Source organism: Vulpes vulpes, chromosome 12, assembly GCF_048418805.1.
Source record: "Vulpes vulpes isolate BD-2025 chromosome 12, VulVul3, whole genome shotgun sequence".
Taxonomy (NCBI): Eukaryota; Metazoa; Chordata; class Mammalia; order Carnivora; family Canidae; genus Vulpes; species Vulpes vulpes.
Window position 1 is genome coordinate 125,672,431 of NC_132791.1, and position 13,827 is coordinate 125,686,257.

Consider the following 13,827-nt stretch of genomic DNA (forward strand, 5'->3'; position numbering starts at 1 on the left):
ATCCACTGATAAATGGCTGATCTTTCAAAGTTTCTTCTAAACTGTACGTTCTGGGCAGCCCAGGTGGCTCAGCAGTTTAGTGCCGCCTTCAGCCCAGGGTGTGATCCTGGAGACCTGGGATAGAGTCCCACGTCGGGCTCCCTGGGATAGAGTCCCACGTCGGGCTCCAGAAGAAGCATGGAGCCTGCTTCTCCCTCTGCCTTTGTCTCTGCCCCTCTCTGTGTGTGTGTGTATGTGTCTCTCATGAATAAATAAATAAAATCTTTATTAAATAAATAAATAAATAAATAAATAAATAAATAAATAAAATGTACTGTCAGGTTCTGTCTATAGCAGTAATATACATCACCTCCAGATTATGGCATTGTCCACTTATTTTCACAGAACATGAACGATGCTCACGTTTACATTTATCACAGATTTATAATAACTAATTTAGTTCACCAACACCTATAAGCTTGGATTCCTTGTCTCCCTAGGCCATGTCAAATGTAACCATGTCTCAAGGACAGAACAGGAATGAGGGGAGGTGGCCTGAGGGACCATGTGCCTCTTACATGCCCATTCAGAAGGGCAATTTCCCTGAACTCAATGAAAACTGACAAGTTAGGTTCTAAATCTCACTTATGTTCGAAAAGAAATTAAAAAGAATCATGCAGTTGTGTATCTTAACCCTTCACTGACAACATTTACCTCTCAGTAATCACATCCATATAGTTCCTTGCCAAGCATGTTCCAGACTCAGTGCCTTTACGCTGGCGGTTCCTGTTTCCTCCACCTGCAGATCTTCTCCTAAATATGTTCATGGTTTGTGCCCTTGCTTCATTCACGTCTCAAGTCCAAGGTCATCTCCTCAGAGGCCTTCCCTGATTAGCCCATCAAAAATAACACCCATCTCTCTCTACCCTGACTCCAACAGTTTTTCTTTATTGCGTATATGACCTATTTATTGGCTTATATGATTTTTGTCTCTCTCTCCAACAGAAATATAAGCTATATAAGGCAAGAATTTGCCTAAATCACCAGCTGGAATTAGAAAATGCTAAATACTTACTGAATGAATTTATTTGCCAGAGATTTACTGATTCCCATTAAGGTTTCAATGAATATGGGGTCTTTGGCACAAATGCCCCTCATTCATGACCACCTCACAAGTCAGATTTTGAATACACATAAAAGTAATGCTGAGAAAAAAAAAAAAAAAAGTAATGCTGAGTAACAAGTTTTATGTATAGAGTCGAGAATAAATTGAGGGCTTGACAGTATCTCTGCTCACATATTTTTCAAATATTCCTCACCATCTACAGAACTTTATTTCAAACTTCTTTGCCTGGTATTGAAGACCTTTCACAGCACATGACTTTCCCTTGTACTCTTGTCTCCTAGTGTTTCCCATATTCTGGGTCACTGTACTCCGACAACTTCAAGAAACACCGTTCACAAGAAGCAGGCAGTCCTGCTTCCAGCACAGCCAAACTAATCTCTCTATTCCCACTGAAATCTACCCTAATCACCACCTACAAGTCTACCCAGTCTTCAAAATCAAGCTCCAGTGCTTGATCATTCCACCAGAAAGGATTTCCTCAGTCTGTGAGGGACCACATAGCATTTGCTAAAACTCCTTAAGTTCTTGCCTTAGAGAAAATCATTAGCACCTTTTAATCTCCTTTAGTATATGGTGAATTCCCAAAGACGACAGAGGTTTTACACATCCTTGTATTGTTCATTGTGAATAATAAGATGTATCTAATGAAATCATTTTAATAATGAATTCTAGAGAGACTCTGAATCTCTCCTTTATTATTTCCATTTTCTTCCCTCTCAAAAAATAAAGTTTCCACTGAGAACAGACAGCAGCATGCTTCCTATTTCAGTTTCAAGTTGGGATTCTCTAATGGACTGGTTTTGATACTTCTATCCTCTTCTCTCTCCCTCTCTCTAGATCTAATTACAAGGGAACAGAACCAGAAATTCCTCCTTTTAACCAATTAACACCAGGTAGTAAGCACCTACAGTGCACAGAAACGTCACTAGACTTCTCTCTTTTTTAAAAAAGAGATTTATCATTTATCATTTATTTATGATAGACATAGAGAGAGAGACAGGCAGAGACACAGGAGGAGGGAGAAGCAGGCTCCATGCCGGGAGCCCGACATGGGACTCGATCCTGGGGCTCCAGGATCGTGCCCTGGGCCAAAGGCAGGCACCAAACCACTGAGCCACCCAGGGATCCCCTAGACTTCTCTTTTTAAGCAATTATCACTCACTTATGAAGCACCTACCATGAGTGATCACCACAACTAAGCTTAAGGCATCAAAAGATTAATAAAATAAAGTCCCTGCAATAAATGGGGCAATCGACCCTGAAGGGGGGTTAGACATGTAAATAGACTATGCAACTAATATGTAAGGCATAAAGCAAAAGAAAGAGATGCAATGCTATGCCTGTGCAGAGTAGGCAACAATTTCAAATGAGAGAACTAAGAAGAGAGGAATTTGGGCTAATGGTCTTAATGATGAAATGGATTTTAACAGACCAATACTGAGATGGTGGTATACTAGTGAACCAACAAGGACCCAGTCAGGTAGAGGCAGGTGTGTGTGAGAGGCGGACAGAGGGGGAAGAAGAAAGGAGGGGGTAGGGGAAACAGATGGAGAGATATTAGGGAGAGGACCCAACTGGAAGGATATCAAAGAATTTGAACTATCAAAGGTATCCAAGTAGGAAAGTGATATGGTCAGAACTGTGTTTTGGTCCAGAGCTCAGATTAGAGTTAAGAGATAAAAATAGTGAAATCATGGGAGTTCGGACTGCCCCAGAAACAGAAGTACAAAGATAGAATAGGGCTGAAGATTAACTCCTGAGAAACAATCACACTGGGGAGGAGAGGAGGGAGGTCAGTGAAAACACCAGTGATCTGAGAGATAGGACATGACGGAGAGAATCTCATAAAAAATCAAAAGGGAGGTGGAGATGGTCATCACGGTATGGGAGAAAAATCTCATTTGGCAATCAGGAAGTTGCCACTGCTCTGGAGATTGGCAGCCTGCTTCACCATGAGCATCTGGGGGTACGGGGAGGGTAGAGACACAGTAAATTGGGGCAGAAGGTGAAGAACTCCGCAGGCAGCAGTGGGGGCTGCCTTCCAGACAACCAGGGGAACCGAGGGCAAGAGAAAACAAGGCCACACAGGTCAGGTTTCTATGAGGAGATGTATGAACTTTCTGACCTCTCAGGAGTGAGAAGAAGGACAGAGATGTTGCTGCCAGGTTCTGGGGAGAGTAGAGACTGAAGAGCACTGGAGGAAGAACACAGCAAGCACCTGGAGACTGAAGGGAACCAGAAGAATCTGTAGCACTGACCACAGAGTGAAGAAGGGCACTCAATCCACAGAACTGTGCACGGCAACAAGCTAAGAAGTAAATGGGGGTTGAAATCTAGCAAAACAAGATTTAAACAATGGATATTTGGAATAGGATACTCAGCTAGAAATGAAGAAAAGAGCACATAGGCCTAGATACTGTAAAACAAAGGACACAGAATTACATGTTAAAAACAAACTTAAAGGAGTCATATTGAAAAATTTAGGAGATATAAACCCCCTCAATGATCAAGCAATTGGTCATTATTTACAACAAAATATACAACACAAATCTTTATATAATCAAAAGATTTCCAGAATCCAGCCATAATCTACCTGGTTTATATAGACAATACAATCATTATTATATCAAATTCCAATATTTAAAAAGTGGTTTTTATTGCTTTGCTCTCTGACTTGTAAGTTTCCTATCAAAATTCTGAATCTTGTTATCTTTCGTAACATATTTAAGCTATCCTTCCAAACTGTCATCCACAAACTCAATAATCTTAACTCCACCCAAGTTACTGGCAAGTAGGAAGAAAACTTATTTTTCAGCAGGATATTAAAGGCCTCCCTTCAGGGTTGATGATTTATCACTTTTTCTTCAGGTACAGCTGTTCATGATAATTAATCCAGTTCTAACTATATTCTCATCTAGCCCACGTTTCTCTATTTTGACCACAAGACATGATAATTCTGTCAAATATACTCTTGTGAAACCTAACTGCATAATGTCTAAGGCATTTCTCATACAAACCAGTCTGAGTCCTATCAAAAAAAAGCAAATGAGGCTAATTTGGCCGCATCCCTGTCAGCTCTATCTTTATCAAGGTGTCCCCAGACTTGAATTTAAGTGATTCTATGAGTTATGTTATGGGTCTGTCCTGGTAGGGTCTCATTGCATTTCTCCAAGACAAACTTTCCACTTTTTAATTAGCTACTTCTTTAAGTATGAATGAGACAACCCCCTCCCTATTCCCAATATTGAAAGAAAAAAGAAAAAAAGTTTTACTGGCCATCTTCAACATGTAAGCTTTTGATGGTACTGATAGAAAAATCAAATGTCTTTTGATTAATGTCCATTATAGGATGTTACTTACACGTATTTAAAATCACATACTATGTAAAATAAGATTCAGAAATTCTTTCTCTCCCTTTTCAACACCTCATAAAACAATTCCATCGAAAATTTTCCAGTGTATCTATGGCATCTGTCTTCATGCTCACTAGAGTGAATGAATCGTTTACCTGTTTTTTTCAAAGCATTATCACCTTCCTTTAATTTATAAAATTTGTCTGAGTTACAGAACTTTTTGAATCCTTGTGAACTTTTTCTTTTTCCGTTGTGAACTTTTTAACCTAAGTCCTAAGTGCTCATTTTCTATACACTTGAGTGGTTTCTTTCATTCTATAGATGTGTGTTGGCTATGTATATTCATAATCTCCACGAGGTAAGCACTCACTAGTGTTCACCCAAGTAGCTTCAGATGTGCACCTTCTCCAAACAATCCTTTGTAAGGCTTCGTATGGAGTACAATACAGTGACTTGCTCCTTCCTGAGACAGAATTTTTGAGGGAAAAAGATCTTGCTTTACATCCAAGTAATCAAGTCAAAGAAAGAAAAAAAAAAAATCACAAAGAATCAGGAACCCAATTACTTTTCAAACGCTTCAATGAATAACATTAGCTACTGCTTATGTAAACATCTGAGAAGCTCTAACAGGAGTCTTTAGAAAGTAAACAAGTTTTCTTTCTGAATCTATTAGAACTTTGCTATCCTGTTCTAAATTCGTTTTCTCAGAGAAGCATCCGCGGTAGTAATTCTGGTTATTTACGGGTACTGTGTACTAATTCGGTGCCAGTCCCTGTTTTAAGCATTTTACATACATTAACATCGATCTTAACAATGCTCGTGAAATAGGTGCTATTGATGGTGCCATTTTACTGCTACGGAAACCTAGGCACAGAGAAGTTAAGAAACTTGCCCAAAGTCACACAGCTTCTAAGTGGCAGATAGAGTTTCGTTCTAAGCCCCTCCTCCTTTTGAAAGAAGACAGACTGCCTCTTAAATTAGTAAGATTCGGTCTACTTTTCATAGAACAGTCCCATAAGTTAGGCAATTACCGGTGGCGGAAAGGAGTCCTACGTGAGGTTCCAGCCTACTTCTCTGTATTTTCCATTTCTTTCTGTTGTGCATGTGCCCTGCGTTCCTATTCCCCTCCCGGCTTTCTGAGGGTCGGGAGTCTGCGCCCCTGGGCCTCCATCTCCGGGGCCACCCCACTGACACAAAACTAACTTGAACCCTGGCCTTTGATCCGGTAACGGTGCGGAGCTCCGAAAGACTGGGAGCGCCTCCCCCGCAGTCACCGGGCGGTGTGCTGCCCTCGGGCTGCGTGCGGGGACAAACAGAAGAAATAGGAACTCAGGCTTGGGAGCCACGAGGGAAGCACAGCGAGCACAGCGGGAGGGCGCGAGCGCCGGGGAAGGCACCGCGAGCTGCGCGCCCCGGAATTCCGTGCGCCCCGGACGAGGCCCACAGGCACTGGGGAGGCGGGCGCCAGGCGAGGCCGAGACCCCCTGGGCAGCAGCTTCTCGGGTTTCCGGTTCGTTCGCCTGGGACTCGCCGCAAGACCAAGCGGAGCCCGCGGAGAGCTGCGGCCCAGCGGGCGAGCGCCCAGCATCTACTCGCGTCGGGGCCACAGTGGCTCCCGGGCCTCTGCCCACCCTGCACCGGGGCCACAGCGGCTCCCAGGCCCGGGCTCGGGCTCGGCCCCGGCCCCGGCCCCTGCCCCTGCCCTCCCTGCGCCGGGGCCCCTGCCCTCGGCCGGGGTCCTGCCCTCCCGGCTCCGGGGCCCCTGCCCCTGCCCCTGCCCCTGCCCGCCCCGCCCCTGCCCTCACGGCCCCGGCCCCGGCCCCCGGCCCCCGGCCGCCCCTGCCCTCCCCGCGCCGGCCGGCGGGACGGACCGTCCGAGCCTCCCGGCCCCAAGGCCACAGACCCGCGTTCTGGCCGCCGGCGGCCACGTCCCCGACCTCCCCCGCGGCGGACAACCCCCGAGCCCTCCCACCCTTGGCCGCCGAGCCCGAACCGAGCCTCCGCCGGAGAGCCAACGCCGGCGGCCGCGGAGTCCGACCCGGGCTGGCCGGAGGGTCTTACCTTTAACAGATTCGACGTCGCCATGTTCCTTCAACTTCGCCTCTCGCGAGACGGCGCGAGATTTCGTGGCGCTCGGGGCCAGGCCCCAGGCGGAGGCCCGGCTGCCCAGCAGGGCCGAGCGGCCCGCGGGCCGGCACGGGGGGTGCACGGGGCGCCGCGGGGGCGTGCCCACAGCGCTGACCTCGTCCCGGGCACTGGAGCGGCCTCGCTCGTCCCCCTACATGGTCACCGGGGCTTGCCCACGCCAAAGAGCTCATGCAAACGCCCGGGGAGTCGGCAGCGGCGAGTGGGGAGGAGGCAGCAGGAGCCGACCTGACTTGCACGAGGAAGCATCGACGCCGCGAGCACCCCCGATCCTTCGGATTAGCCTTTGTGGTTCCACCCGCGGCGGCCACCCGCAACGAATTTAGCTCGGCTTAGGCCCGGCGGCTCGGGTTCCGCGGCAGCGTCACGTGACGCGGAGGGCGGGGGCGCGCTCGGGAGCGAGCCTAGGAGCCGGGCCGCCGCGGCGGGCGGGCGGCAGCGCCCCCCCTGCTGGCGGGACCGGAGAGCTTCCCTGCGCCCCGGACCGCTACCCCCACCCCGGGCCCGGGCCCCGCGCGTGCAGGGGGCGCCGCCACCCCGACCCGAGGTGTGGACCCTGCGTGTGCAGCGAGCCGGTGTGCAGGGGGCGCCGCCACCCCCACCCGAGGCCCGGACCCCGGGTGTACAGGGAGCGGGTGTGCAGAGGAGACGCCCGTGACAGCTCGCTCGGCTTGGGTTCGGCAGCTGGGTCAGTAGGAACTGGCACATCGAAGGCGTCCAATAGATGTTTGCTGAATGACTGAATGAGTCACTGCACGCGCAGAAGTGACAACTATTAATATTTCCAACCCAGAGTGCCTGGCGCTGAAAATATCCATGCAGGGTTGTTCAGGCACTGAGTATTAATGTTGGATTTCCTAAAGGCACATGATCCTAGAAGGTACTCACCATAAAACCCCAAGCTTTGGCCTTTTAGACCAGGAACCACTGGTTCGGGGAAGAGAATATAACTCAAAGTAGAACCTACATACAGTGTCCCTGGTTTTTATACCATACATGTTTACAAACAATATTCCTTCCTACATTCATAATATTTTAGGGGAAAAAAATAATAAGATCTATGGAGCAAAATGCAGCCAGGAAGAGGCATGAAGTTTGCAACGTTGCAGAGAGAGACCCAAGCAGGCCTCCCTGGGAAGATGGCATTTTGAGCAAAAACCTGAAGGAGGAGAGGGGCAAGGCCAGGCCCTGTGTGCAGGAGCATTCCAGACAGGGGATGGTGGGTTGGCAGGTTGCCCAGAGTGTGGGAAGAACAATGAGAAGGTTGGTGTGTGGAGGCAGAGAGAGGAGAGCAGATCATTCAGGGCTTGGTGGACCCCCCCATAAGTAAGCTTGGTTCTGGGTGAGATAGGCTATACTGCAGGCTTCCGAGCAGAGGAATGGCAGGATCAAACTTTCTCTACCCTGTAAATCGTAAATAGAAGCAGAAGGGTCATGTAGGAAGCTTCCCCAGTATCTCCTTACATAACACATGATCGTGCCACCTAGGTGTCCTCACTCTGCAAATGACTTCTTAGAGTGATCTAGGCGTGATTCAACCATGACAGGGTAATAGAACAAGGACTCAAATCCACCGGGCCTGGGATGTCCTGGCAGAATGATAAGGGAGGGCTTGTAGAGGTGACCTGACTGGTACAGTGATCTGGCCAAGGTCACACAGCTGGGTCAGAGAAAAGGCCTAGTCCACAATAAACTATGTACTCAGTTATCTTTGCCAGGGAAACTGGGTTTTATCTTCAACCCTAAGCCAACTCCACTGTGCAATTTAAGGTGTAAATTGATAACATTATAATCAACCTGATGCATCAGTAAGATGGCAGGCTGATAAAGTAATTGTGTTAATTAATGGCTGACATTGCCTAAGACTCCAATTAAGTATTTCATACTTGTTGGGCTGCCTGTTAAGTACTAGGCACCAAAATACAGGATTTAAATGGGCAGAGAAGACCCATGCCATCTTGAAGCTTATTGTCTAATAAAGGAGCTGGATGTTAAGTATAGTTACATCAAATATTACTTAATTGGGGGTGTCTAGCTGGCTCAGTTGGTGGAGTGTGTGACTCTTGATTTTAGGGTTGTGAATTCGAATCCCAGTTTGGGTGCAGAGAAATTACTTAAATCCTGCATTAAGGGCACCTGGGTGGCTCAGCAGTTGACCTCAGCCTTTGACTCAGGGCGTGATCCCAGAGTCCTGGGATCGAGTCCCACATCAGGCTCCTGTGGCCTGCTTCTCCCTCTGCCTGTGTCCTTTCCTCTCTGTGTGTGTGTCTCTCATGAATAAATAAATAAATTTTTTAAAAATATATATACTCTTGCAGTCCTTTTTAGACATAATAACTAAAAAGTCAAAACCTGTGATTTGTACGAAGAAACAAAAAGTTTTTTGCACGCAAAAAGATAGTATGTAACGTTTAATCAACATACAGCTTAATAAGAGAATTGGTGAAAACCTAGAGGGACAACAAACCTAGAGGGTTTACAAGATTTGGGGGTGAGAGGAGAGAAACAGACCCAAGAGTTGGGGGATGGCCGTTGGGCTTCCCAGACCCCTGGAGAGCACACAGAAAAAGAGCCCACCTCAAGACTGCACCACTGCCTAACACCAAGAAGACGCATGGGGCCAGCCCTAGGCCTAACCCAGACATGAATCCAACCATGGCCCTGTGTCAGCTTCTATTCTTATTCCTAAGCCTGAAGATCCTTCTTTGCTCTGCCAGGGAATGTCACACATTACCAGAGCTAAGCCATCTGCTGGTAGCCTCTCAGGAAGGCTATGTCAGAGGGAGCCGCCTTCATACATCTTGCAAGACAGTTGTCTGTGCCTTCAGTCAGCGCTCAGCCCACGGCACTACTTTATACAGATGACTCCCTCTTCCGTGGCCCCGAACAGTTCTTTTTTTTTTTTTTTTTTTTAAGATTTTATATATCTATTCCTGAGACACACACACACAGAGACAGAGACACAGGCAGAGGGAGAAGCAGGCCCCATGCAGGGAGCCCGACGTGGGACTCAATCCCGGGTCTCCAGGATCACACCCCGGGCTGAAGGCAGCGCTAAACCGCTGAGCCACCCGGGCTGCCCCGAACGCTTCTAAAATCCATTCCCACCTCCAGAAAGTGGGGCCTCAGGCAAGATGGGTGGCTGGGGCAGGGCGTGGGAAGGAGAGGAGAGCCCCGCTAGCAGCTGTGTAAGACAAAAGAGAACCACCCCGAGATTTCCACCCACAGGACCAGGTCAGGAGTGAAACTTCCACAGCTCACTTTATGCACATCACTTGTCTTGCAAATGTCTTCAACAACCCAGTCCCTTTCCCCACCCATGATGCAGAAGCAATATAGTCACGACCTTGAATAAACCCTTCTATCTTTTCCATGCCTACACCCAGGGAGATGAACATCACCAAAGAGCCCGAAACCAAGTCCAGTGGTTTCTCTTGAAACTCCCAGACTTGGGGGGGCACCTGGGTGGCTCAGCTCAGTGGCTGAGCATCTGCCTTTGGCTCAGGTGGTGATCCTGGGGTCCTGGGACCAAGTCTCATATCGTGGTCTTCAGGGGAAGCCTACTTCTCCCTCTGCCTATGTCTCTGCCTCTCTCTGTGTGTCTCTCATGAATAAATAAATAAAATCTTAAAAAAAAAAAAAAACCTCCCAGACTTAGACCTCAGATGAGCACGTAACACAACCCAGTAATCCTGGCATGTTTGTCTCCAGTAGGTTTACTTTTCCATTCCATTCCCTCGTACACCTACTTCATTTCAAACCTCTTACTCCCCTACCTCCTTCGTCCATACTTCACTGCAAACATAAACGACATCTTTCTTTTCTCCTCCACCAAATCTTGAAACTACCATCCCTCCATTTGCAATTCTTTTCCCTGACTGAACTATATTGGCCAGGCATCTACGCCAACTCAGGACCAATGCTTCTTCCTGTATTCTGGGTCCTCCCTCAAGGGCTCCCTTCTCCCAGCACACTTCCACCTCTCTTGTATCATCAATTGTTTTTCCACTCTCCTATGTCATTCCCATCCCCATAAAAAAAAAAAAAATCAGTTCATAAGCATTTTCCACCTTGAAAGAAAAGAATCCCTCCTCTGACTCTCTTGCCAATTCTAATGGTCATTGCCCTGATCTTACTGCTCGGCACCTTTCAGTGCCGCTCTCCACTTCCCTGACCTGAAGCACTCTCCTCACTTGGCCTCCATGATGCCAAATTCTCCTTTTTGTTTCCTATCGTCTGGTCTGTCTCTTACTGCATGGCTAGCCCCTTCCCTGCCACTTCACCTTGATGGTTGTAGTTCTTCTGGGCTTCATCTTGGACCCTCTTCTCTCCACACATCTCCTTTAGTGATCTCATCAAGTCTCCTCATGCTAAATATCACCTATAATGCTGAGAACTTTCAAATACATCTTTCCAGCTTTGAATCTCACTCTTGGATTCCTGATTCATATACCCAACCACCTGTTGGTCATCTTCAGATCTCATAAACATCTCAAGTATGACACATTGAGAGGTTGAACTTTACCTGAGCCCTATACTCCCAGAACACAGTGATGGTTAATCCCCTCAACATTTTGTTCTCCAGAAGTGGCTTCCTACAAAGAACCACCCTTCTCCATATACCTTAAAGTGTCCATTCTTTTTAAGGATTCTTATAAAACTCACAGATGATGCCCTCATTTACCTGTGAGAAGGCCAGACACAGGGCCTCAAATTCCTATTCTTTGTCCCATAATGATTAGCTGAACTGTTTATCACCTCCTGCAACTAGTCAGACATAGAGACAAATGATTTTCGTTCAGATGACTGGCTAAGACTCCCCCTGATTTATTAAAGTACCCCAAACTGTCAGAGCACCCCATGAATAACTTATCTACACTTCCAGGCAAAACCATCCTGCTAAGGCACTCTGATCTTGGATCTGGCATGCTCTCCCCATTGCAATAGCCTGAAAAAGGTTAGTTTCCTTATTTGCCTGATGTCATTACCTTTGCCAATGAGCGAAACAGAACTTCTGATTCTTGTCTCTGTTCTCTGCCATTTCCATACCTTGACCTGGTCTGCACCTGCTCCTCTCTCACCACCGCCCCTCCCCCCCATGGCTTCTCTCGCTCATTTTATTTATTTATTTTTTAAATATTTTATATTTATTCATGAGAGACACAGAGAGAAGGAGAGGCAGAGACACAGGCAGAGGGAGAAGCAGGCTCCGTGCAGGGAGCCCAACATAGGACTCGATCCCAGCTCTCCGGGATCACGCCCTGGACTGAAGGCAGCGCTAAACCGCTGAGCCGCCCGGGCTGCCCACTCACTCAGTGTAAAGCACCATCCTCCACCCAGGTGTTAGGGTCAAAAACCGAGCATCATTCTTCCTTCCTCCTTTCTCCCCACCCCCTACAATCAATGTATCAGCAAATCTTAAGTCTGCTTCCCAACATATTCTGAATCTGTTCATTCCACTCCACATCCCCTGTCGTCATTACATTATGACAAGCCAAGGCAACTTCAGCAGATCCCTAACTATGCTTCTCAAATCCGTGCTCTCGACAGGTGTTATAGGTTGGAGCCGGTGGAAGGATCACCCACCACTTGCTATGTTGTAAATCCACCAAATGATACATTAGAGAGCCTGGATCTAATTTGGACCACTGAAGGATTATTCATTTCAATAATGACTCTATTATTTACGGATAACAGTCCATATATTCCTTGTGAGGAAAATGTTCATTGATCCTGTCATAACTATCTCCTTTGTAGGCCATATAAATCAGTCAGCATTTTGCTCATTTAAGTATTTTTATCCTCACTGAAATCCATTTTAACTCAGCAGAGACAAGAAATTCACAAATATCTATTTGAGGGCTTTTTTATTTTTTTAAATAAATATTTGTGTATTTATTTTAGTGGGGGGAAGGGCAGAGAGAGAACCTCAAGCAGACCCCCTGCTGAGCACAGAGCCTGATGTGGGGCTCAATCCCATCGTCCTGAGATCATGACCTGAGCCGAAATCAAGAGTTGGATGCCTAACAGACTGAGCCATCCAAGTGCCCCCATTTGGGAGCTTTTAAAGTATTGGTCAATCCCTTTGAGCCATGAGGGACTAGTTCTATTTTTAAGTTTCAGAAAAAGGATAATCCACAACGTTACTGAAAATTTTTGTGGCCTACTTACTAAAGAGAAAAGAGACTAGCATTGCATTATTGTAATACTGAAGTAAACCTTTTATATCCGTAGGTATACTTTAAAATCCAAAATATAGATATTGGTGAGGAAAAATGAAGTAATTATTCTCTGCTTTAAGGATAATAAAGTATTTTATAGCATGCCAAATATTTTTTTTAATTTTTATTTATTTATTTATGATAGTCACACAGAGAGAGAGAGAGGCAGAGACACAGGCAGAGGGAGAAGCAGGCTCCATGCACCGGGAGCCCGACGTGGGATTCGATCCCGGGTCTCCAGGATCGCGCCCTCGGCCAAAGACAGGCGCTAAACCGCTGCGCCACCCAGGGATCCCTAGCATGCCAAATATTAAAGAAAAAGGAACTTTCTATTAAACATAATGGAGGCTTAATAAATATGTCAGTCTAGCTATGGTCTTGTTTCACTCAGGAGGCAGGACCCTATTTAACAGTTTTATTGGATGAAATTTCCAGAAGACATGAAGATTGTGAAGATACCTAACATGTATAAAGGCAAGAATCATAATTTAAAATATCTCATGGCAAAAAAATATTAAAAATAAAAAATAAAAAAATAAAATATCTCAAATGGGGGTTCCTGGGTGGCTCCGTCAGTGAAGCATCTGCCTTTGGCTCAGGTCATGACCTCAGAGTCCTGGGATCGAGTCCCGTGTCGGTCTCCCTGCTCAGCAGGGAGTCTGCTTCTCCCTCTCCCTCTGACCCTCCCCCTGCTTGTGCTCTCTCTCTCTCTGTCTGTCAAATAAATAAATAAATAAAATCTTTAAAAATAAAATAAAACATCTCAACTGGCTGGAATAATGGGCTAATGTGACAATATTTAGTAAAGAAAGGAGAAAAAACTAGTCTCATGGTCAAAAGCCACATGAGTATGAGGGGTTAGGATGGCAGGCAAACATTGGTGTCTGTAAAAACACTTAAGCATTTTTTAACCTGTGGGTTCAAGATTCTTTAAAATATTCATGACCACTCCAGGGTCTTATTTTAATAAATTCTCACATTTTGGTACAAGCACCTTCATTTT

General features: G+C 46.5%; 1 protein-coding gene across 1 annotated transcript in view; it reads right to left on the reverse strand.

The window, feature by feature from the left end:
• Positions 1–6,929, reverse strand: part of CUL5 (cullin 5) — a 93,847-nt gene extending 86,918 nt beyond the window's left edge. The window contains 2 exon segments of the mRNA XM_026006786.2: positions 6,520–6,546; positions 6,549–6,929. Of these exon segments, the coding sequence (XP_025862571.1) occupies positions 6,520–6,546; positions 6,549–6,776 (255 nt within the window). The 5' untranslated portion in view covers positions 6,777–6,929.
• Between the last annotated feature and the right edge of the window lie 6,898 nt (positions 6,930–13,827).